General features: G+C 50.0%; 2 protein-coding genes across 2 annotated transcripts in view; both read left to right on the top strand.

Annotated features, from left to right (window-relative positions):
- LOC133219803 (dynein axonemal heavy chain 9-like) overlaps window positions 1-16,137 on the top strand; it is a 41,498-nt gene extending 25,361 nt beyond the window's left edge. The window contains exons 19-29 of the mRNA XM_061367358.1: window positions 1,555-1,721; window positions 2,543-3,413; window positions 5,208-5,338; window positions 6,693-6,819; window positions 9,276-9,428; window positions 9,692-9,817; window positions 10,953-11,192; window positions 12,455-12,615; window positions 13,796-13,952; window positions 14,894-14,998; window positions 15,203-16,137. Of these exons, the coding sequence (XP_061223342.1) occupies window positions 1,555-1,721; window positions 2,543-3,413; window positions 5,208-5,338; window positions 6,693-6,819; window positions 9,276-9,428; window positions 9,692-9,817; window positions 10,953-11,192; window positions 12,455-12,615; window positions 13,796-13,952; window positions 14,894-14,998; window positions 15,203-15,220 (2,256 nt within the window). The 3' untranslated portion in view covers window positions 15,221-16,137. The remainder of the gene's footprint in view (window positions 1-1,554; window positions 1,722-2,542; window positions 3,414-5,207; window positions 5,339-6,692; window positions 6,820-9,275; window positions 9,429-9,691; window positions 9,818-10,952; window positions 11,193-12,454; window positions 12,616-13,795; window positions 13,953-14,893; window positions 14,999-15,202) is intronic.
- Window positions 16,138-16,148: 11 nt separating this feature from the next.
- Window positions 16,149-23,604, top strand: part of DNAH9 (dynein axonemal heavy chain 9) — a 127,141-nt gene continuing 119,685 nt past the window's right edge. The window contains exons 1-6 of the mRNA XM_061362980.1: window positions 16,149-18,063; window positions 18,239-18,377; window positions 19,103-19,390; window positions 20,142-20,352; window positions 22,792-22,919; window positions 23,367-23,475. Of these exons, the coding sequence (XP_061218964.1) occupies window positions 18,005-18,063; window positions 18,239-18,377; window positions 19,103-19,390; window positions 20,142-20,352; window positions 22,792-22,919; window positions 23,367-23,475 (934 nt within the window). The 5' untranslated portion in view covers window positions 16,149-18,004. The remainder of the gene's footprint in view (window positions 18,064-18,238; window positions 18,378-19,102; window positions 19,391-20,141; window positions 20,353-22,791; window positions 22,920-23,366; window positions 23,476-23,604) is intronic.

The raw sequence follows: 23,604 nt of genomic DNA, 5'->3' as shown, positions 1-23,604 counted from the left end.
ATGTTCCTGCCTTAGGCACCTGTGCAGCAAAGGCTCCAGTACTCTGCGGCAGGCTGGGTGGGAGCTGAGTGGGGTCTAGCAATCTCCTGGTGTTCTGCTTGTGCAGCTGTGATCCATGGGTGATGGAGTCACCAGACCTGCAATAGTTAAGGGTCCTAAAGGTGTCTTTAGGACAGTTCTTACTGACTCCCTGACAACTGAGAGAGCTGCATTGCACAGGCTGCTGCTACAGCTTCAGTTCAACATAAAACATGCTGCTGTGGGGAACCTGCTGATTCCTCTGCCTGAGAACTGCTTGTTTGGTGCCTGTGTGTGCAGGTACATGCAAGCGATGTATTCATGTGTCTGATGAAAGGAATGAGGTATGTGGGGCTGGTCAGATGCAGGGGGGAACAGGACACTTCTTTCTGGCAAGTGACAGCAACACGTACTCGAATGATTCCTTGACTTCCATGTAGTGGGAAAACCAGAAGTAGGTTCCTCTGTTCCTCCATTGCTGCGGAGATGGTTGGGCTGGAGCTGGTAGTTTGTATGAGAAGGTCAAGGAAGCAGCTCCAGGGGTGCCCTGCTGTGGTCATGGACAGGGATTTCTACTGAGACTGGAATATAAAGTGCCAGAAGGAGACCCCTTAGGAAGGACTGGCCACCTCTGCTGCCTCAGAGCTGCCTCCAGGTTATTTCCCTTCTTTCTATAGTGTTGCTGGTCTGAGTCTCCTCAAGTATGTGAACTGGGATGAAAAAGGAACCACAGCAGGTGGTTGGAATGGGATGATCTTTAAGGTCCTTTCCAGCCCAAACCAGCCTGGGATTCTATGGAGCCCTTCCTGTAGGCTTGCACAGTACATGGGGAATGGAGCTCTCTGAAGGCAAAGCACTGGGACTTGAGGGTAGCAGAGCCCTTGGCTGGTGTCAGTGTCTGGGCTGAGAATGTGGCCTGAGGAGCGTAGTGAGAAGAAATAAGATCACTTTCTGAGGAAAGCCCCAGGAAGAGGGAGTGGGTTGTCAGCAGTGCTGCACACTTGCAGCTTGGATGCGGCCCTGAGAAAGAAACCAGTTTTATTTAGTACCAGTATTATACACACAGGCTGTGGAAGCATTTGCCCACAGAGCTCTGCAGAAATCCTTCTGGTGCAACATCTCCTGCTCTAAGAGCTGCCAGGAAATTCCCCAGGCTCTGTGTCTCAATGAGCATCCACAGCCTGTCCTCCTGCCTTCAGCTTGCTCCCAGCAGGATCCAGGTCCTGCTGGGCTTGCTGTTACCACCACTGCACTCTCGAGCACTGAACCATCCTGGGAGCCCAGGGTCTAGCCTGGGACCCTTCTAAGCTCTTGCATGCGTTTTTCCAACCAGAGCGAGCAGTTAGGAGTTCTCAGGCTTGCGAACTGTGAGTGACTCCCAGTTCCATCCCAAGTTCTGTGTTTGGCCTCTGCATGGCACCAGAACCCCCGCAGTGTTCGACGGGGCAGGTGCTGCAGCTGGCGCTGTGCGCTGTCCGCAGCGGTCAGCCCCTACCCCGGGGCACGGCTCCACCGCCGGGGATGCTCTGCCCGCAGGAGCTGCCGGAGCGCTGGAGCCACGTGCGGAAGGCGGCGCAGGCGGTCAAGCAGCACGTGGCGCCCCTGCAGGCCAGCGAGGGGGCGGGGCTGCGCAGGCGCTGTGCGGCCTTCGAGGCCCGGCAGCGCCGCTTCCGGGAGCGCTTCCGCAGAGAGGCCCCGTTCAGGTGAGTGCGTGAGTGGGGGGGGTCTCGGGGGAGCAGCGCCAAGGCCCGGGGGTTGCACTGAGGCCTTGGGCGGGTTCGGGTGAGGTCACCTGGGGAGGGCGCGTCCCGCTCAGAGTGTTCATAGAACCATGGAATGGTTTGGGGTGGAAGGGACCTCAAAGCTCCTCCAGCTCCAACCCCTTCCACTGGAGCAGCTTGCTCCAAGCCCCTGTGTCCAACCTGGCCTTGAACACTGCCAGGGATGGGGCAGCCACAGCTTCTCTGGGCACCCTGTGCCAGCGCCTCAACACCCTCACAGGGAAGAGCTTCTGCCTAAGATCTAACCTGAACCTCCCCTATTTCAGTTTGAACCCATCACCCCTTGTCCTATCACTTCCCTGATGAAGAGTCCCTCTCCAGCATCCTTGTAGCCCCCTTCAGACACTGGAAGCTGCTCTGAGGTCTCCACGCAGCTTCTCTTCTCCAGGCTGAACAGCCCCATTGTTCTCAGCCTGTCTCTATACGGGATGTGCTGTAGCCCCTGATCATCCTCGTGGCCTCCTCTGGACTTGCTCCAGTTCTGTGGTTTGATGATTCCCTTCCTTCTAACATCTGTAACACCTGGGGTGTTTTGTCTCTGGGAACACAGTCCAGTGTTAACAAGAGACTGAACTTGGCTGCTGAGTGCACAGTATCACTGTAAGGTGGCATCAGATGGCTGTGCCATCAGCTTGTGCTGCAGACGTTTCCTCTCTGCTTTGTCTCTTTGCGCACTGTTTGGTTTCTGTTTTCTTTAGAAGCTGTTGCCATCTCACTTAGCAAGAATAAATATTTCTTTCTAGGTTCGACACCAAAAAGCCTTATCAAGTGCTGGATGCAAAACACATTGAGATTAAACAACTGGAGTCAGCCATGACCTCGATTTATGAATCAGCTGGTCTGTTTGAAGTGACAGTGCCAGATTATAGACAGCTGAAGCAGTGCAGAAGGGAGCTGTGTCTGCTCAAAGAGCTCTGGGATATGATCTCCCTTGTGAACAGCAGCCTTGCTGACTGGCAGACCACCAAATGGGTGGATATTGAGGTGGAAAAAATGGATCTGGAGTGCAAAAAGTTTGCAAGAGAGATTCGGAATTTGGATAAGGAAATGAGGGCCTGGGATGCTTTCGCTGGGCTGGACAGCAAGGTGAAGAACATGCTAACAGCCCTGAAAGCTGTGGCAGAGCTTCAGAATCCTGCCATTAGAGAAAGGCACTGGAACCAGCTGATGCAGATGACGGGTGTGAGGTTTGTGATGGACGTGGACACCACGCTGGCTGACCTCCTGAAGCTCAACCTGCATAACTTCGAGGATGAGGTTCATGGCATTGTGGACAAAGCAGTGCGAGAGATGAGTATGGAGAAAGTCCTGAAGGAGCTGAAGATGACTTGGGGCTCCATGGAGTTTCAGTATGAGCCTCACCCCCGCACAAACATCCCGTTGCTGAGGTCAGATGAGGAGCTCATTGAAACTCTAGAAGACAACCAGGTGCAGCTGCAGAACCTAATGACATCCAAGTATATTGCCTTCTTCCTGGAGGAAGTGTCTGCCTGGCAGAGGAAGCTCTCCACCGTGGACTCCGTCATCTCCCTCTGGTTTGAAGTGCAGCGTACATGGGCTCACTTGGAGAGCATATTCATAGGCTCAGAAGATATACGGGCACAGCTTCCCAAGGTAGGAAACCCAAATCCTGCTTTTCCTGTTTGAAAAGTGTTCAAGAAGAACTTCCATTATACAAAATAAGGTTATTTATAATCCTAAATTGCCCAGAGCAGGGCTTTTTCTCCTCCTCCCTTGCACCTTTGGAGGCTCCCTTAGTGCTCTGGTAGTTTCCCAAGTGCTGCCCCAGGATGGTTTTGTACTGTGGGTTGTGGTTGAGCCATGCTGAGTAGCTGATTGTCTCCCTTCCACTGCTCCAGAGCAAACACAGAGCTCCTGGAGATTGAGGGGGGCTGCTGGCTTCCTTCAGTGCCACAGACATGTTCCCTCTTTCCTCTGAGGGGAGAGGAGTGGGACTCTGACACTGCAAATTATCAAACCAGAGCTGGGGCAGGCAGCTTTGGCAGCATCCCCATCCCATGCCTGCCTTCAGCACTGCTGGGCAGCTGACTCCCACTCCTGCTTCTGAAGACGGAGCAGGGTTGTAAGTGGTGACCTCCTCAGGGGTGTCTGTCAGTTCCTTCCCCTGCTTTGGGGAGTGCTGGGCACACCTCACCGACTGGGCCACCTCTGCCGGTGCTGATAACCAGTGAAGGCTGGCCCACGTGCCAGGGAGCTGTTAATATCCAACAGCTACCTAATGGCATGTATGAAAGCACATCAGGGTCTGAAGCTGCATCCTGCTGGGCAGCTCTTTGTATCTCAGTATCCATCTGGCAGGTGGCAGGAACCAGCAGCCTCTTCCCTTCACTAAAACAAAGGATGAAGCTCAAAGCCTCCTGAGGCTGAACCTGCTCAGGATGCATCCAGGGCTGGGGGAGGATGTGCTGGCAGGGCATGGGATGCACATCTAGAGCTTCCTACGTGGTTTGTGTGCAGGGAGGGCCCAACCCCTCTGCCAGAGCCTTGGTACTGGGGCTGAATGCGCGTTAATGTGGAAGTTCTCAGTGGTGCCCAGTGACGGGACAAGGAGCCATAAACTGAAACACAAGTTTCACTTCAATGTAAGGGAGAACTTGATGTGGGATAACACTGGAACAGACTGCCCAGGGGGGTTGTGGAGTCTCCCTCTTTGTGATCTGCTCTGGGTGGCCCTGCCTTGGCAGGGGGTTGGACTGGAATTATCTTCAGAGGGCCCTTCCAACCTGAATGAAAGCTTGGAGCATTTCCGTTCAGTGTCCTGGCTCTCTCAGGAGCCCTCACTTGGGAAGGAGGGAGGAGCAGAGACATTTTGAACATAACGTTATTTATTCTTCATTGTTTAGCTCCAGAAATGGAGGGTCCCTGTTCAGTGCAGAGCACAATTGTCAGTGTGCTCCTTTGCTGCTGGCATGGGGTTTCCATGTCCTTACTTGAGGCAAGGAAGGGCTCTCCTCTGCAGGAGTCACCATACCCATCTCAGGGATGGGACTCCTGTGCTGGAGCAGGAGGGGAAGAGTGAACTCCCATGAGGTTGGTAGCCTTTCCCCCTTAGGGGATCATCTCCTCCTGCTGTGGCCAGGGAAGCTGGACACAAGAGAAGATATTCAGAGGGGAATTCAACCCCACGGAAATGGGTGGTCCTGGACACTGGCTTCTGCTCTGATCACGTTATCCACAAGCCCTTTGGGATATAGAGACAGGAAGACAAGAGCCTGATTGGAGACTTGTTTCAGGCATGTGGTGGCAGAGCCCTCTGCAGTGGTGGGGAGATCCCTCTGCACTGCAAAGGGCTCTCTGCAGAGTCTTTCCCTTCACTCCAAAGAGATGGGATCCTTTAGCACAGGAATAGTGGCTCACCATGGACATGTTCTTCCTTTTGCTTTTTAGGACTCGGAACGCTTTGAAGGGATTGATGTGGATTTCAAAGAACTGGCCTATGAAGTTCAGAAAACCCCAAATGTGGTTGAAGCCACCAATAAGCCAGGCTTGTCCCAACAACTGGAGGACATTCAGAGTAGGTGGGTAGGCCTTCAGTCCCAGGAGCTTGTCAGAAACTGCCACCAGCCCTGTTTAAGCTGTTCTCCAAGGCTTTCTTCTGGCACTGTGCATTCTTTGCATTCACAAGCCACAGCATTTCTGATCTTTCTTGAGCCTTATCTGTGATCCATGACCCTGAAGGCCCCAGAGGGGAGTCTGCCTCTGTGTATGTGCAAACCCTCATCCTCAGTATTGATGTGTGAACCAGCATCCAGCTGCTTTTCACCATTTGCCACCCCATATATGAGCTCTTCAATACCTATTGAGCAGTCCAGGCAGGGATATCTGCAGCAGAGCTGAGCCCATGTTCTTTCATTCACAAGTTATCTCTGCCTGTATACCCTTGCCCTGTGGTATAACTGCACTCCCTGAGAAAGCCAGTGTCCTGAGATGGATCCATATCTCACTTAACATAGGAGCTGGTCTACCTGGAATACACGTAAAGGTGAATGTGGTAGCTGCTGTCCGTAGTAAGTCTCCATTTAAAGTAAAGCCTCTATTTTGTTAATCAGATAAGGCAGTTCCTCACAGAGGAGTAGCTGCGTGTTATTTATGCGCTTTGTAAGCTCAGCAGCAGTTTAGCATGTGAACACTGAAACATTCATTTGAGATGGGAGCGAGCAAGTTTCTTTTCAGGCTTTGCAAACACAAAAAGCTGAGTAGGGTTGAATCAGACTTTCAAATGGGGCTCATTAGAATAAAAGCAGTTATGGGAACTTTTATCCCAGTGGGAAGTCACCTGTGGCAGATAAGAGCTTGTCTAACACAGTAGGTCGGGCTGCAAACCCTTCTAGCCTCTTCTTCCACCTCTGTTGCTGCTTTTTTATGAGGCTGTTCTCACTGTTAGGCTGTTTGACCCCTGGGAGTAACGAGAGATCTCTGAGGTACTATGAGCTTTGTAGAGGACCAGCTGATGGGCTCAGCTCCTGCCTGGCATTACACAGGGGAGGGGTGAATCTGCGTGGTAACTCAAACTGTAGTATGGAAGATGAAGTCCCTGTTTCATCAGGGACCATAGCAATAGGACAAGGGGCAATGGGTTCAAAGTGAAACAGGGGAGGTTTATGTTGGATGTAAGGAAGTTCTTCCCTGTGAGGGTGCTGAGGCGCTGGCACAGGGTGCCCAGAGAAGCTGTGGCTGCCCCATCCCTGGCAGTGTTCAAGGCCAGGTTGGACACAGGGGCTTGGAGCAAGCTGCTCCAGTGGAAGGGGTCCCTGCCTGTGGCAGGGGTCAGAACTGTATGAACTTTAAGGTCCCTTCCATTTCAAACCATTCTATGATAAAGAACACTTACACCCCTGCCCTGGGCTCTGTTCTACTCCTTTGTCTCCGCAGGTTGTCTCTGTGTGAGAAGGCTTTAGCTGAATATTTGGACATGAAGAGGTTGGCCTTTCCCAGATTTTACTTCATTTCTTCTGCAGATTTATTGGATATTCTTTCCAATGGTACCAACCCACATCTGGTAAGCCTTGTACTGCATCCCCTTTTCATTATCCAGCTGTCAGTAATGTGAGGGTGGAAGATGCTGTCTTGGGATGCACCTGTAGCATCTTCAGTGTTTTCTCTCCCAACCTTTTACTTGGAGTAATAATGATTCTTTCACAGCTGACCCTCATATGTCATCTTTGAAAAGCAACATGTGCCTGTGTGTTGTCTGATCTAACACTGGTGATACTTGCAGATGGTTCTGAAAGTGCTGCACGGAGTAGAGCTATGCTTTTGATGCCATAAAAATAGTGGTTTTCTTTCTGCTGGGATACAGTGAGGTTGGAGGAAACCATCTTTCTTGAGGGGCTCAGCCAAAACTTCTTGCTGACCTTGGGTCCCCAACCTGGGATGCCACCAAAGAGCATCTGCTGTTGAAACAGCCACAGACTGGTCATTCACACGTGGAAGTGTTGACAGCTGGTGGCTTGGAGAGGTCCCTTGTTTTAACAGAAGAGGCATTTGCAAATCACCTGCTTCTTCCTTCTACCATGCAAAGGTCTTTGGGAATGTCCTGGTTATAGAGGAAGAGAAGAGCACAGCCTGAAAAAGGTAACACAGCTGGTGGAGATACAGTCACTGTTGCCAAGGCAAGCAAGGAGACCTCCTGGGTTGCCATCCATCCCTGCGCAGCTCCAGGGTTAGGCTGGCACTTGACCTCCTGCACCTTCTGACTTCTCCTCTCCAGGCTGGGTTTCTGGGGGTGGTGCCTGAATGCCAGGTATGGGGAAATGATCCAAATACACCATTCCTCCTGTTGGCTTTGGTGGGTTGCTGGACCTTCCTGTGGAGGAACTTGTGACTTTGCTGGTTTAGGAAGTGGTTTCGCTGCTCTTCCTTAGTCCCTCTGTCACCAGTGAGTAACCTCACCTTCTTTAAGCTTTTCATCATTTTCAGCATTCATGTGAGCACCTTTAACTGATTATATCTGTTTCTGCTGCTGGGTGATTTAAGCCTGCAGAGTATCATAAATACATATTGATTGATATTTAAAATGGAGAGGAAAAAACCCCCAGGAAGCAAACAGAAGATGCTGTGTTGCAGTGCTCCATGGAGGAAGAAGAAAGTCCTGGTGCTTTCTGTTATTCAAAACTATTTGCAGTAAAATCAAAGCAAATGTCAAGTGGGATCACACACGGATTCGCTTTCAGCCTTTCCACTGTAGTTTCAAAGTCTGGTAATTCCTAAAGAAGGATTAATGTTATTATCCTCTTCAACTGGATATTGAACTTGTACAGATTCAGGTGTAGTCAGGGTGCTGGTGGCAGGGTTGCACCAAGGGCTGAGTGCAGCCAATGTCCTGCAGCCAGGCCAGGGGCTGGGAATGGGCAGTGGGGATTTGGGAGTGGGAACTCCAAGATGTAAGAAAAGGTTTCTGTGGTTTACTCTAATCATATCTCCATTAAAATCTTATCTGAGGGAAGCTGAGTGCCCATTGCTGCTCCTTCCCACCTTCTGGGATTTACCCTGCTTAGACACCAGTAAGAAGCTGTCCTCGCCTGCAGGACAGTTGTGAGAAGGAGTATTGTAATCCTTTGGGAGTCACTGAGGAGGAATTAAATGGACAAGCCCACCCATCTGTCTCTGAAAGCACCAGCCAGCACAGGCTCTGCTTGTTTCTCATCCTACCCTGGGAGTGTGTCCATCTCCTGTCTCTGTCGTCAGAGAGAGGCAGCTTTGTGAGCTGACCGTTGCTGTGGGGACATCCGTGCTGGGAGAAGCCTGTGACAATGTGACACAGTGATTTAGTTGTGTTCTGTAGTGGTCTAGAAGCAGCATTGCTGACCTGCTGGGCTGATGTTGAGAGCCTGCAGCAGTGGTGCTAACATCAACCTGCTGGCTTTTCACATTCATCTGGGTGTGAACAGGACATGAGGGAATTACTCTTTTCCTCAAGAGTGGTTTTGTTCAAGAAGGGAGTAGTTTTGTAGGTCTGGGTTGTTAAGCATTTTATCATGGTTCTTGGGCAGAGTCTTTCTTCTCCAGAGGAGAAGTCAGGGCTTTTCATTGGCCCAACACTGATTTCTAGTACTGAACACCCAGAATGGTTCATAGTGAAGAAAACTCCGCAGTGTGCTGAGAATAGGGTGAGGTGGAGAGGTGGTTAAGAGACCTCTCATGTAGGGAAACGGAGGCTAGGAGGTCATGCAGTGTTTGAATGTTTGCTGTGCTTTTCCCCCTTGTGGGATATTTTCCCAGTAGGAAATACGGTTCATTAAGCCGTATCTAACTGATGCAGAAACAGGTGGAAGCACTGGGAGAGACAGCAAGAGGCTTGTGTTGGCAGTATCCTGGCCCTGTGTGAGAAGATGTGGTGCTACCAAGATGTCCATGAGCATGCTTTCTGAACATAATTGCTCCTGTGACATGAATGGTGATCTCTATTCTCCTTGTCCTACCTCAGTTGCTTTACTTACCCAAGTCCTTTTGCAGGTGCAACATCATCTTCCCAAGCTGTTTGACAGCTTGGCCCACATTAAATTCCAGCTGGATTCTGAGCAAAAGGCGACCAGAGTTGGCCTGGGAATGTACAGCAGAGAGGAGGAATATGTCAGCTTCAGTGAGCCCTGTGACTGTAGCGGACAGGTGAGAGAGAAGCCCTTGTCTATCAGAGCTATCAGTGGAGCCTGCTCTCCTGCCCTTGTGTGGGCATCTCCTGCCAAGACATTGCAAAGCTTCACTGCTCTTCCTTTATGCATGAGAAAGGCTGGAAGAGGTGGTGTCTAGTTTAATTCCTCCTTGCACCACAGCTTTTGGTCCCACTCTAGAAAGGTCATCACTGTCTTCACTGATTACCAAAGGCAGTTAAGAAGAGCAGATGTGTTACTGTCATTTAATCTCTCCTTCAGGTTGAGGTCTGGCTGAATCATGTCCTGGAAAGCATGAGAGCTACTGTGAGAGATGAGATGACGGAAGCTGTTGTGGCTTATGAGGAGAAGCCAAGGGAGCAGTGGCTCTTTGACTACCCTGCCCAGGTATCGGCACTGGTCCTTGTCTTCACTCAGGTTGGCATGTGGGAAAGGCAGTGCTTGGTTTCCCTTAGTCCTGCCTTTCCCTTCTTTAAGTAGCGGCCTGTGTGGATGGGAAAGTTTTTGGCCTCCACTGTGCTCTGCAGCAGGGAGGATGGGTTGTCCTTTATCCAGTTAAGGACATGGAGCTGTTGGAGCAAGTCCAGAGGAGGCCACGAGGATGATCGGGGGCTGCAGCACATCCCATATAGAGACAGGCTAAGAACAGTGGGGCTGTTCAGCCTGGAGAAGAGAAGCTGCATGGAGACCTCAGAGCAGCTTCCAGTGTCTGAAGAGAGTGACAGGATGCTGGAGAGGGACTCTTCATCAGGGACTGTAGCAATAGAACAAGGGGTGATGGGTTCAGACTGAAACAGGGGAAGTTCAGGTTCTAAGGCAGGAGCTCTTCCCTGTGAGGGTGCTGAGGCGCTGGCACAGGGTGCCCAGAGAAGCTGTGGCTGCCCCATCCCTGGCAGTGCTCAAGGCCAGGTTGGACACAGGGGCTTGGAGCACCCTGCTCTAGTGGAAGAGATCCCTGCCTGTGGCAGGAGTTGGAGCTGGAGGAGCTTTAAGGACCCTTCCAATCCCAACCAGTCTGGAATTCTGTGATTCCAGCAATCTCTTGATGGAGTTTCCAGGCTGAGTTCCATTCTCTGACAGGGACTCCAGGCAAGATACGCTCTTGACTGGGTTACAGAGCATGGGGGTTTGGGCAATGCCTGCTGCACCCTGTGGATCTATACACCCAGAGAGCCAGAGGTGCAGCAGGAAAACCAAGTGATAAGGCCTAGTGAGAAAAAGAGCCCCTCAGATGCATCTCTGACAGCTTTGTGGTCTCCAGCTCTTCCTCTGCTGTGTCAAGCACGTTAAAGGTGCTGATTTCCAAATAAGTAGCTGCTAAATGTGTCTGCCACTGATAGGGTGTTTGAAATGAATGTCACGGGGCAGATCCCTGTTGTCCTGTCTGCTTTGACTGCTGTATGACGGAACACATAATTTCATGTCACGGTTACTTCAGCGTTGATCTCCCTGTGGATCAGACACTCTGGCAGGTAAGGAAGCCTTGGTTTTATCATGGTACTGAGCCAGTCCTTTTCCGTAGGTGGCTCTTACCTGCACCCAGATCTGGTGGACAACCGAAGTTGGGATTGCCTTCGCCAGGGTGGAGGAAGGCTACGAGAACGCGATGAAGGAGTATCACAAGAAGCAAGTGGCCCAGCTGAACTCCCTCGTGACCATGCTCATTGGGCAGCTCTCCAAGGGTGACAGGCAGAAAATCATGACCATATGCACCATCGACGTGCACGCTCGGGATGTGGTGGCAAAGATGATAGCACAGAAGGTTTGTGTTTGCAGCTCAGCATGGACCTGTGATGGGACTTGGGGCAGGGGTTGCAGGAATGACAGGCCAACCGCAGGCCATCCAGTGGGAGGTACATCGCTAAACGTACTTCTGCACTGTTTACAGTAAGGGGGCAGAAAGCCACTAAGCAGAACTGTTCTGGATCATGGCCATGCAACACCAAAGGGCTTGTTGCACTTGCCACGTTCCCACCAGGAGCAAGAGTGTGGCCTCATGTTGGTGGATGACAACAATGTTTTGGGAGGCTGCTGGATGCAGTCCACGCAGCCTGGTGTGGAGCCACAGGGACTCCTTTGGGGCTCCTTTGTCCTCCACGCCTTTCCCACAGCACTCTCCTGTCCTTCATCTTGTGTCAAGTGTCCAGGCCTGGGGGTGGGTGGGAAGGTGCCCTGAGTGTGCTGGGTTGTGAGACCTCACCTGGAGTACTGCATGCAGTTCTGATGTCCTCAACATAAAAAAGACATGGAACTGTTGGAACAAGTCCAGAGGAGGCCACGAGAATGATCAGGAGACTGGAGCACCTCCCGTATGAAGACAGACTGAGAAAGTTGGGGCTGTTCAGCCTGGAGAAGAGAAGGCTGCGTGGAGACCTCAGAGCAGCCTTCCAGTATCTGAAGGGGGCCTATAGGGATGCTGGAGAGGGACTCTGTTAGGGATTGTAGTGACAGGACAAGGGGTAATGGGTTAAAACTTAAACAGGGGAAGTTCAGATTGGGTATAAGGAGGAAATTCTTTCCTGTGAGGGTGGTGAGGCACTGGAATGGGTTGCCCAGGGAGGTTGTGAATGTTCCATCCCTGGCAGTGTTCAAGGCCAGGCTGGACAAGGCCTTGGGTGATATGGTTTAGAGCAAGGTGTCCCTGCCCATGGCAGGGGGGTTGCAATTTGATGATCTTAAGGTCCTTTCCGACCCCAACTATTCTATGATTCTAGCTGTTTAAACCCATCACCCCTTGTCCTGCTGCTACAGTCCCTGATGAAGAGTCCCTCTCCAGCATCTTGTGCTGCTCTTTCTGGCTTTGGTGATGCACTTTTTCCTGTCCCACCAAGGTCATTGCTAACTTGGTTCCTACCTTCTACTGATGGGAGATGGGGAGATGACCTTCCCCACCACACCTGCCTTGTCAGTGAGGACCAGTCCACCCCCAGTGAACGCTTCATTGCAGTCATCCTTTTGGTGCTTTGGCTCTGTGTGCCTGGCATTCCTGGCCTTCCCATGATGGTGCTTGTGGGTGTGTTCCAGGTGGACAATGCCCAGGCGTTCATTTGGCTGTCGCAGCTCCGGCACCGATGGTCGGATGAGGAGCGGCACTGCTTTGCCAACATCTGTGATGCTCAGTTCCTCTACTCCTATGAGTACCTTGGGAATACCCCACGGCTCGTCATCACTCCGCTGACTGACAGGTAAGTCCTGGGAAACACCATCACAACTGGGCTTTGCCATGCGTTGAGACAAAGAGCTGCCGGCCAAAGAGGTTGTTCTTGCTCCATGTTGGAACATCTGGTGGCAGAGCTCTAACTCCTCCCTGGTTTGTGATTTGATGGTGTTACTCCCTGGAGTATCTGTGCCTCAGATCACAAGGTGGGATTTAGCTCACAGATTAAGCTGCTCACTTGTGAGTGTCTTCCTGTGCACAGGATGTCCACACTCCATAGAGTTCGTGAGTCTAGAAAGCCTTCATCCCATCTTGGAGTAGACATCAGTTGTCTCAATAGAGACACGTAGGATGACTTGAGATGCTTTGTGTTGTCCCACCTGGCTTCCAGCATCCAATGCAGAAGTGTGCAAGTCTCCTGTGGATCCTTTGTCAAATCTTTCCACCTTATGTAGCATTTCAGTAGCTTGGAGCATCTCAGGTGACTCTAGTTGCCCATGTTATCCAGCTGAGCCAATCTCCCCCTACATTATCAGCTTTTGTTGGCTCTATTGACTAGTGTTCTGTGACTTATACAGGGAGTATGGACACCCACATGTGAGCGCCTCCTTGTCTATCATCAGCATATGATGGAGAAGCTTTTGAGCTTGCTGCAGTGTTGAGTGGCATCATTCATAGGCCGTCAGAGCAGGTTTCTCTCAATGGTGGGGAATGGGATCTTTTGGGATGAAGAGCAGTGGGAAAACAAGAGGAAGGTCTTTCAGAAAAGCTGCCCTTTTCTCATACTATGTGGGACATGCCCAGTGTCAATAAGTGACAATGCCCAATGGTGTGAGGATCCAGAGAAAGCACTGCCAGATGTGAAGAGGTTGGGTAGACCTTAGTGGAAGATGAGTATCTCTTGGAGAAAACACAGCTGGCCAGAGGTGGTAAGTAATGCTCAAGAGGACTTTCAGCTTAGACATAGAGTCATAGAATAGTTTGGGTTGGAAAGGACCTTCAAAGCTCATCTAGTCCAACCCCCCTGCAGTGAGCAGGGACATCTTCAACTAGATCAGGTTGCCCATTATGTCCTGCTTATGTACAGCTTTCCAGAAGAAAGGCTCTCCTGAGTGCCTTGCCCTAGTGCTTTCTCTGCAGCCCAGCAGTGACCTGTTGGACCAAGGCTCAGTCTCTTTCCTTTGTTCCTTCATCCTTCACTCTGGAAGATGTTACATCACCCTGACCCAGTCGCTGCACTTGACCATGAGCGGAGCACCCGCAGGCCCTGCAGGCACCGGCAAGACGGAGACTACAAAGGATTTGGGGCGAGCCCTGGGCATCATGGTGTACGTGTTCAACTGCTCCGAGCAGATGGACTACAAGGTACTACTCTCACCTTGGCTGTGGTATCGTCTCATGGGGCTGGGGGTGCTCAGGGCCTGATGGAACAGGATAGGAGTATTCCATTGCTTTGATCCACCACCTCTCCTCAGATCTCTGCCACGTTCCTTTCTGCTGAACACCTTTTCCTCCTCAGTTTTCTACTCTTAAGACTTGTACAGGGTTCTTCAAGAGGCAGAGACCCGAACTGTGTTCTGTGCCTCGTTACACCTTCCCATTCCCTTCTGGAGTTAGACTCCCTGTGAAATGTTTCCAAAACTGTGGCCTATTCAGATGAGATGGAGGCTGTGCTGATATTTTGATGCTGATCATTTCTTATAGAATACAGACTGGTTTGGGTTGAAGGGACCTTAAAGCTCATCCAGTCCCAACCCCTGCCACAGGCAGGGACCCCTTCCACTGGAGCAGCTTGCTCCAAGCCCCTGTGTCCAACCTGGCCTTGAGCACTGCCAGGGATGGGGCAGCCACAGCTTCTCTGGGCACCCTGTGCCAGCGCCTCAGCACCCTCACAGGGAAGAACTTCTGCCTTCTTTACTATTTCTTTCTGTTTTTAACTGGCATGGGAAGGAAGCTGTCCTGCTTTTCTCAGGATCCTCTCCTATAACAAGTCCAAAACACACCAAACCTTCGGCCACTGCAGAAAGCTGAACTGTTGGGCCAAGTCTTGCTTTGGGTACAAGCATTTTGGGAGCCAAGGATCACTCAGCCCAGGTAACCTTTAAATGAAAGCAGTGCACAGAGCTATTAAGAAAGGGCAATTAGCAAATCAAGTGGCAAGTAGCAGAGCTATAAATATTATAATTGACTTGTGCCTGCTGGTTCCATACCCACAATAGGCTGCAGATGTAAATAAACAGGCTGGGAAATCACATCCTTGATTCCGTTTGGGATTTCATTTGTGTCATTTTCTTTTTCTCTTCCAGTCTTGTGGGAATATTTACAAAGGCCTTTCCCAGACAGGAGCCTGGGGCTGCTTTGATGAGTTTAACAGGATCTCAGTTGAGGTCCTCTCTGTGGTTGCTGTACAGGTAAGTGGAGAAACGCTTGTGAATAAATACAAACAAGGCACAGCCGTGGTGCAGCCTTTGGAGCCAGGGTAAGGATGGAAAGTGCCTGTTTCCAGTTTCAGTTCTACGTGTAGGCAGGTGAGGAATTACATCCCAAGATTAAGCACCTGGATATCACAGCACTGTTGAAATGTGGCATTTTTATCTCTCCTTTTCTCTCTGCAGTTGCAGCATTTGTGTTGAGGCAATTCTTTACAGCATCTTCCCCCAGCCCAGTGCACACTATGGCTCTGTACCTGAGGAAGACACTGGTGTCTGTGAGATAACTGCAGCATATCATTTCAGGGAGGAGAGCTGCCTTGGCAGGCTGAGTAGCCTTAAGTCATGTAGGGAATAATTTTCATGGAGGAAAAGAGAGGTGCTTGGGGCAGATCCATGGCCAGGGTTACGGGTGTTATTTATTGCCTCAGTCAGGTGCTAGTTGTGTGTCATATTCAACAAGTAGGGTTATATTCAAGATTAATGTTGACTTTGGACAAGGGCCTGTAGGGACAGGCCAAGGGGAATAGCTTTAAGCTGCCTGAGGGGAGACTGAGCTGAGCTCTTAGGCAGAAGCTCTTCCCTGTGAGGGTGCTGAGGCGCTGGCACAGGGTGCCCAGAGAAGCTGTGGCTGCCCCATCCCTGGCAGTGTTCAAGGCCAGGTTGGACACAGGGGCTTGGAGCAAGCTGCTCCAGTGGAAGGGGTCCCTGCCTGTGGCAGGGGCTGGAGCTGGAGGAGCTGTAAGGTCCCTTCTAACATAACCCATTCTATGAATCTGAGTGGATTTGAGGTGCCAGCGCCTCACCACCCGCACAGGAAAGAACTTGTTCCTGGTTAAGTTTAATCCCGTTCCCCTTTGTCCTATCACTACAGTCGCTGATGAAGAGAAATGCTGGAGAGTCTTGTTCTCTTGTGCTTATACATAATCCGGCACATTCCCACCTCCTTCCCTTCATCTTACTGACCCACGAGGAAATCTGGAGGTGTTTTACGTAGGGCAAAGGACTGCAGGAGGAGAGATGCTCCATACCCTGCTCCTGTCTGCCCCAGGGATGGTGAGGACGCACCCAGGATAAGTGCTGTGGGTGCAAATCCTTTATGGCAGGAGCTGAAATCCTGGGGCAGCAGTGAGAGCAGGCCATGCTACTGCTTCTGGCCCTTGCTTTGAAGGAGAGCTCTTGTCCGTTTGTTCTCCAGAGCCTAAATCTCAGTGGTATCCTCTGGCAATGCCAGTTAATTTCAGCTGCCAGGGGAGTGTGAGCAAAGGGCAGACACTCAACTGCACTGTCCAGACCAAGACAGCTCTTACATGGGTAGAACTGAAAGTGCTGAGCCTTGGTGGACTTCAAATTGAAGTATCCGAAGTATCTTGAGTTCTTCTGGACTCAGGTGTAGCTGAGTGCAGGTTTTAGGATCCCAGTGTCTGAGTAAGGTGCTGAATTCTTCCTAGACCCCCTTTTGGGTTTGGTATTGCAGAAAGAAGGATCGAGAGCCCAGAAGTTTCTATACTTTTGTGAATGTTTTAGTCAAAGACTTTGTTCTGAAGCCCTCCATGAACTCCTTGCTCTTTTCATCTCTCTTTCACTTGTAATTGGTACCTGACGTGATGTCCCAGAGAAGCCCCAGGCAGGAACAGGGGTTTATGTATCGTTCCCTCTCAATTTCTTTTCCATCAGGATCTAGTTGAAAGTTGCCATTGGGAAAAAAAGTCTTTGAGGATCTTAAAATGAAAAAGGAAGCTGAACAAAAGCAGCCCTGATATGACTCAACTGCTAATGATTCCCTCGCTCCTGGCTGGAGCGCAGCATCTGAAGGAAGCAGCCTGGCTGTCATTCCATCATCATGTCTCCTGGCTGCTATTAGGAGTTGTAACCATGGTGATGTTTAATTGGCTGTCTTAGTCATGCAGCTAATGTCGATATAGTTCCTTCCAGAGAAAGAATCGATTAATTGCTTAACTTTAAGATAGCAAAGAGCAGTGGGGTTAGAGGAGTGAACAGAGAATTTCTCCCTCACTGGAGTGCTGTGATCTGGCTTTAATAAACTTGCTCTCCTTGGAAAGAGGGGGGGTTTGTCTTTTGCAATCAGGCAAATACAAAAGACAATACATTAGTGAGTGGAGGTGTCAGGGGAGGTCTTACAGCCTCTTCCTTGTGGGTTTGCTTTTAAATTAAGCATCTGATGTCCCTAAGTCTTTAAAAGCAATATCAAGTGATCAATTTACAATTGAGCTGAAACCAAGCTTATGGGAAATGCTTCTCCTTTTCTGCGCCCAGTCAGGGTCCATAGCAGGCACAGGAGGGTTTTGGGTTATCATGAAGAGCAGTGGTGTGTGGGGAGAGTGAAGATGGGACAAGGGAGTCAGTGACCTGCATTGTGTCACTGGGGCTGCATTTGGGTGCTGGCTGCATTGTGGATGTTTGGCCAGTCCCGAATCTCATCTCAGGCGTCCTGCTGGGTTGGGAAGTTCAGAGATGATTCAGCTTTTTGGTGGTGGTTTTGTTGTGAGACGTGCTGAGAAGCATCCCACAGGTGATGTCAACAGCCAAGGTGAGATGTGGGCAGCTTTGGAGGCATTTACTTCTCCTCAGCTGCTCTTCCTTAGCCACGTCCATCACTGTCTTCTCAGTCAATGTTTGAAATTCTTGCAACTCCTTTGCTCTTTGTCCAGTCTCTCCAGCATTCTTTTCTTCTTTGTCAAAGTCTGATTGTGACAGGAGATTGATGCTGCCACACAGATCTGCTCAAAACAATGTACAAAGCTTGGTATGGTCACTAAAAGCCAAAGCAAAGCAGAGATAAGCCCCTAAGATGGAGCCAAGTGTAAGGAAAGCAGCACTGTTGTCTGGTTCATAACACCAATACTATAACTCTGTCTTGGTTCCTAGGTGAAGTGTGTGCAGGATGCAATAAGGGAAAAGAAGAAATCCTTCAATTTTCTTGGAGAAGACATTAACTTAGTTCCCACAGTAGGCATTTTCATCACCATGAACCCTGGCTATGCAGGGCGAACTGAGCTACCTGAGAACTTAAAAGCTCTTTTCAGGTGAGTCCAGGTCAAGGTTTGTCACCTGTATTATAACAGTGGCAGAAATCGCTGTTTGGAACATGCAGGTTTGACTTCATTTCCTTGAGGAATTCACATGTATTGGAGATTTGCAGATGATTTCAGCCCTGTGCAACCACTGGGCTCTGCAATCTTTTCTTGTCTGTCTCTTTAGGCCCTGTGCAATGGTTGTGCCAGACTTCGAGCTGATCTGTGAGATCATGTTGGTGGCTGAGGGATTCATTGAGGCCCGGGCACTGGCCAGGAAGTTCATCACCCTGTACCAGCTCTGCAGAGAGCTCCTGTCCAAGCAGGTGAGCCCCTTCTGTGGCTCGGTGGTGCAATGAAGCTGTTGATCTCCAAAATCAGCAGGAACGTGGCACTCTGCCACTCATCTCCATGACGAAACCTTCACAGCTGCTGTTGAACTATTGCAGCAGCTTCTGGCAGAGGAGGTCTGTGATCATCAGAGCAATGACATTTTTGACCTGTTTTACTTTAAAGAATCTGCCAGGACAAAAGCATTTGGCCAGCGGCATTAATGGGAGAGATTTTCAAATGGGCTCAAATGATGCTGTGTTTGAAGTAGTATCCAGTGACCCTTTGCTTTCCAGTCTCTTGCTTCCTATTGATTCTCTTGCCTGTAAGGAGTTTATGATGTCCATTCCATCTGTAAGGGAGTTCCCTGTCGTGTCAGGTAGGGTCACTTCCCGTGCAAAGCTCTAATTCATCAGATTTTCCCTTGTCATCATTTGCATAGCTCAGAGCTGGGTCCAGAGAAGAGTTGAATGAGGACTCCAGGTGAAAAACCTGATCTTGGCTGTACCAGCGTGAGGCTGGGTGGAAGATGCTTGTCACAGAACCTTTGTGCTGTGTCTTAGAGGTCTTGCTAGAAGCCATGGTCTCCCACACAAAGCAGTCGAGTGTTGAGCTGTGCTCTGGAGGGTCTTTAACAGAGCAGAAATATGAAGAGTTGTACTCTGTAAGCACAAACTCATCCCTTTCTTTGTTTTCCTTCTTTGCTTTTTCCCCTGTTCAGGATCACTACGACTGGGGCTTACGTGCGATCAAGTCAGTGCTGGTTGTCGCCGGTTCCCTCAAGCGAGGTGACCCAGGGCGACCCGAAGAGCAGGTTCTGATGCGCTCACTTCGTGACTTCAACATCCCCAAGATTGTGACTGATGACGTGCCGGTGTTCATGGGGCTCATCGGGGACCTTTTCCCTGCTCTGGATGTACCTCGGAAGCGTGACCTGAACTTTGAGTCGTTGGTGAGGCAGGCGGTGCTGGACCTCCGGCTGCAGGCTGAGGACAACTTCATACTCAAAGTAAGGCCAAGTGATCTTCTGCTGTGCCTGCATCACCATCCCTCACTTGGGTTTTCTCAACCATCTTTGCTTTCACAAAGAGGGCTCTGCACATTGTTCCCCTTGAGGCAGACTCTGATGGAGGCTGTGGATTCTGGGCTCCTCAGTACAAGAAAGACAAGGAACTACTGGAGAGGGTCCAGTGGAGGCCACAAGGTTGATGAGGGATCTGGAGCATCTCTCTTATGAGATTACGGGAGCTGGGCCTGGTTAGTCCAGAGAAGAGCAGACTGAGAGGGGATCTCATCAATGCAGAGCAGTATCACAAAGGCAGGTGCCAGGAGGATGGTGCCAGACCCTTCAGTGCTGCCCAGCGACAAGACAAGGAGGAATGACCATAAACACACAAGCACAGCAAGTTTCACCTCAACATGAGGAAGAACTTCTTGCCATTGAGGGTGGCAGAGCCCTGGAACAGGCTGCCAAGGGGGGTTGTAGAGCCTCCCTCTCTGGAGATATCCAAAGGGGCAAAGTCTTGTAGGCTTAGGGAAGTGTGGTCCCTGGAAAGCAGAGACTTATCAGCTGTTGGCCATCAGATGTAAATAGTGCTGAGGGTTTCACCCACTGTGATTACAGAGTAACGAGACCAAACCCAGTGTCAAATCCGTTTGTGGGTCACATCTTTCTAAAGAAGAGCCCCAGTGGTAGCAATGTTGTAGATCTGAGCTTCAGTTTAGCATCTCTGCCTAAACCTGGGGGTGTTCTTTCCCAGGTGGTGCAGCTGGAGGAGCTGCTGACGGTCCGTCACTCTGTCTTCGTGGTGGGGAACGCAGGCACGGGCAAGTCTCAGGTGATGAAATCCCTCCACAAGACTTACCAGCTAATGAAGCGGCGTCCTGTCTGGACAGACCTCAACCCCAAAGCAGTCACCAATGATGAGCTTTTTGGAATCATTAACCCAGCAACCAGAGAATGGAAGGATGGTAAATGGTGTTTCATGAAGGGTGTTTTCATGACTTTCCTGAGCAGCGACAGGATGACTGGTTCTTCGTGTGCAGGGGAGGCCCAGGCACTCATAGCTTTGTGAGAGTTTGTTGTTGAAAGGATATGCAGGATGTTTTAGCATCATCAAACAGGAAGTATAGCATAAACCTGCTTTATTTGGGTTCAAACAAATAGGGGACATTTAGGTTGCGTATAAGGCAGAAGCTCTTCCCTGTGAGGGTGCTGAGGTTCTGGCACCGGGTGCCCAGAGAAGCTGTGGCTGCCCCATCCCTGGCAGTGCTCAAGGCCAGGTTGGACACAGGGGCTTGGAGCAAGCTGCTCCAGTGGAAGGGGTCCCTGCCCGTGGCAGGGGTTGGAACTGGAGGAGCTTTAAGGTCCCTTCAACACAAACCAGGCTGGGATTTGATGGTTCTATCCTGTCGCCGTAACAATTATTGTGTCCATTAATATCAGCACTTACCAGTTCCTGAATAGGCAAGCAGTTTTTTGGGGTTGGCTGGACTAGTGATGGAAGAAAGTTCACTTTTGCTCTATGGTGTGCACTGAGGTCCCCCAGAATGTGCCATCCCCAAGTTCCTGTACCTGGTAGCACACCTGCAGAAGTTGTGTTTTTCCACATACTGTTGCTGCCCAATCTCTGACACACCATTTGCCAGTCTGTTGATCCTGATTGCTCCTGAGGAAAATCTGATGAGCATTAAAAACCTGCTGAAAGATTACAGGAATCTGGAGTGGAAATGCTCAGTTGTGACTAATGGGTAAAGGCAGTTTCGATTTCCGCGTGCGACTGCTTTGGAGGTGTGGAAGGTAAGGGAAGATGTTGCCATAAATCATCCTTGGCCAGAAGCCTGCCAGGAGTTGAGCTGCCACCCACCAGCCCTGGCCCCCACTGGAGACCTCTCCTGACCTCCTGCTTTGCTCCAGTGCCAGGGTTAATGTCTTTTTAATTGTAATTAGGGACCCTAAATCAAAGTGACAAGAGGGAGGTGGGTGATAGAGCCTGAGCTCTGTGCAGTGGCTGCAGGTCAGGGCTGCTGGTGGGACTGAGCAGCACGAGGGACATCCTACAAGAAGCTGTCCAGTTGTTTCAAGCCAAAACATTCAAGGGAGCTTATGGAGCTCCAGGCTGAGGTCTCTAGGCAGATATCTTCTGCATGAGCCATTCCTGAATAGGTTGTTTCTTGTTGTCAAAGATCAGCAAGGCAGTCGTCACCCCAGCCTAATGGGAGGTGATGTGTCCCCTCCTGGATCAGCCCCCTCTTTTCCTCATCTTTCGTCCTGTCACTTCATTACCAGCAGTTGAAAGGGTTATACATGTTAGGTGGTAAAAGGTCCCACAAAGGAATCCCAAACATGTTCTTTGTAGAACCCAGCTCTTCTTTTAAATCCCAAGACTGTCCTGTGGTGTGGATGCACACAGTTTTCTCTCTGTTGCTGCCATGATGTATATGAGGCAGCCATTGATGCTCTGAGCCAGCAGCTATTTCTGATACTAATGATGCTGGAGCAGCTTCCAAGGCATGTGTCCAATGTGTCAGGAGCTGAATCAAGGCAGAGCCAGCGAAATGTGATAGGGTTTTTTGGCCCCTCTCTGAATGGGATACCTATTTCAGATGAGGTGTTCTGCATTTGTTGTGCGTGGTCTTAAGTCATAGAATGCCAGTAGCTGTTCCTGACCTGGATCCCAAAGAAATAGCTTGTCCTGAAGAGAAAAAAAAAGGTGTGTTTGTCACAGTTCACCAAAAGAGGCATTTTTTGGTAACATTTGCCTGTTGTTTTATCATGAGGAGCAGCATCTCCCCAGGCATTCACAGGGAGAGGAGAGCGATAGTTTTGTGGAGTTTGCATTTACTCTGCAGTGCTGCTGCTCTATTCCCAGCCTTCCTGCTCTTCTTAACATTCATTATTTACTCCCCTTGAGACACTGTATCCTCTCAGTCTCCTTGATTTTACTGACAGTTTGTTCTGTCATTCAGTGTCATCTTGTGCTTGTTCTCCCCTCAATCTCTCTAAAGCCATGGCCCAGCGTTTAATGCATCTTGATTTCCCTGATATCCTTTCAGCCACAGAAAAACACGTAGAAGAATTTCCAAGGCATATTCAGGTGGTTTTCTCTGCAGTGTGTAATTCATGCCTCCTTTCGCCTCTGAGTACCTGCTCTTCACTTCTGTCATTCCTGATGATTCTCAGTGAGAATGAAGCTGTTACATAGGTCTGTGGTCATTTTCAGTGGTCGTAACTGGTAATGCTGACCAGACCCAGACTGAGAGATAGTAATAGATGGGTAGAGATGTAAACAGTTTTGAATGGTTAAGAGGAAAACATTAATTAGGATAATTTTTAGTAATCTGCTAGAGAACACTGTTGGAGAGGTCGCAACTTCAATGTTCATCAGCATATTCCTGTCCCACTCCCAGGACTGTTTTCATCCATCATGCGAGAGCTGGCCAACATCACACATGATGGTCCCAAGTGGATGGTACTAGATGGAGATATTGATCCGATGTGGATTGAGTCTCTTAATACTGTGATGGATGATAATAAGGTAATGAAGATAAGTCAAAGAGGGGATATTCCTTGATTGTGTGTTGTGATTCAGCCTGGGAGAAACGCAGATGCTGCGGTAACACCCCCTAAAATAATGCAATTGTGTTTCTTCAGATAGAGCAACCAATAGTGCATAAAGAAAATGGTACACGAAGGAAATAGCTCAAAGCATGTTCTCATTGGAATTCCCCTTTCCTGGGGAGTTGGGCTCATGAGTAACCACAAATGTCCTGCTCGTAACTGTAGGCCCTTTAAAAGTAGAGCAGGGTCATAATCAAACACCTTTCTTCCACACCCTGTGGGTCATGGAAGAGAGAAAGATTGTTCTGTCTGTTAGAAACCACCTGCTGACAGCAACCAAGCTTTTAAGTGCTGAATGCTTTTCATTCCTGTTCCTGGGGGAGGAGTTTGTCTGTCTGTCTGTCTGTCTGTCTGCCACGTGCAGGTGCTGACCCTGGCAAGCAATGAGAGAATCCCTCTGAACCCAACGATGAGGCTGGTCTTTGAGATCAGCCACCTGCGCACAGCCACTCCAGCCACTGTGTCCAGAGCGGGTGAGTCCTGGCCTGAGCTTCACACTGGGGTTTTGCATGGACTAACCAGGAGCCAGTGCCTTTAACCAGTCTTTTGTTGGCCAGCTTGGTCCCTCTTGAAAGTTCCAGGGTAGGTTCTTGAAGCACATA

The sequence above is a fragment of the Neopsephotus bourkii genome, unplaced genomic scaffold (genome assembly GCF_033783945.1).
Source record: "Neopsephotus bourkii isolate Nb327-2 ecotype Australia unplaced genomic scaffold, CSIRO-AGI_Nbou_v1 NB_5, whole genome shotgun sequence".
NCBI classification, from domain to species: domain Eukaryota; kingdom Metazoa; phylum Chordata; class Aves; order Psittaciformes; family Psittacidae; genus Neopsephotus; species Neopsephotus bourkii.
Note: the sequence above shows the minus strand (reverse complement) of the source record. Positions and strands in the feature narration are given on the sequence as shown.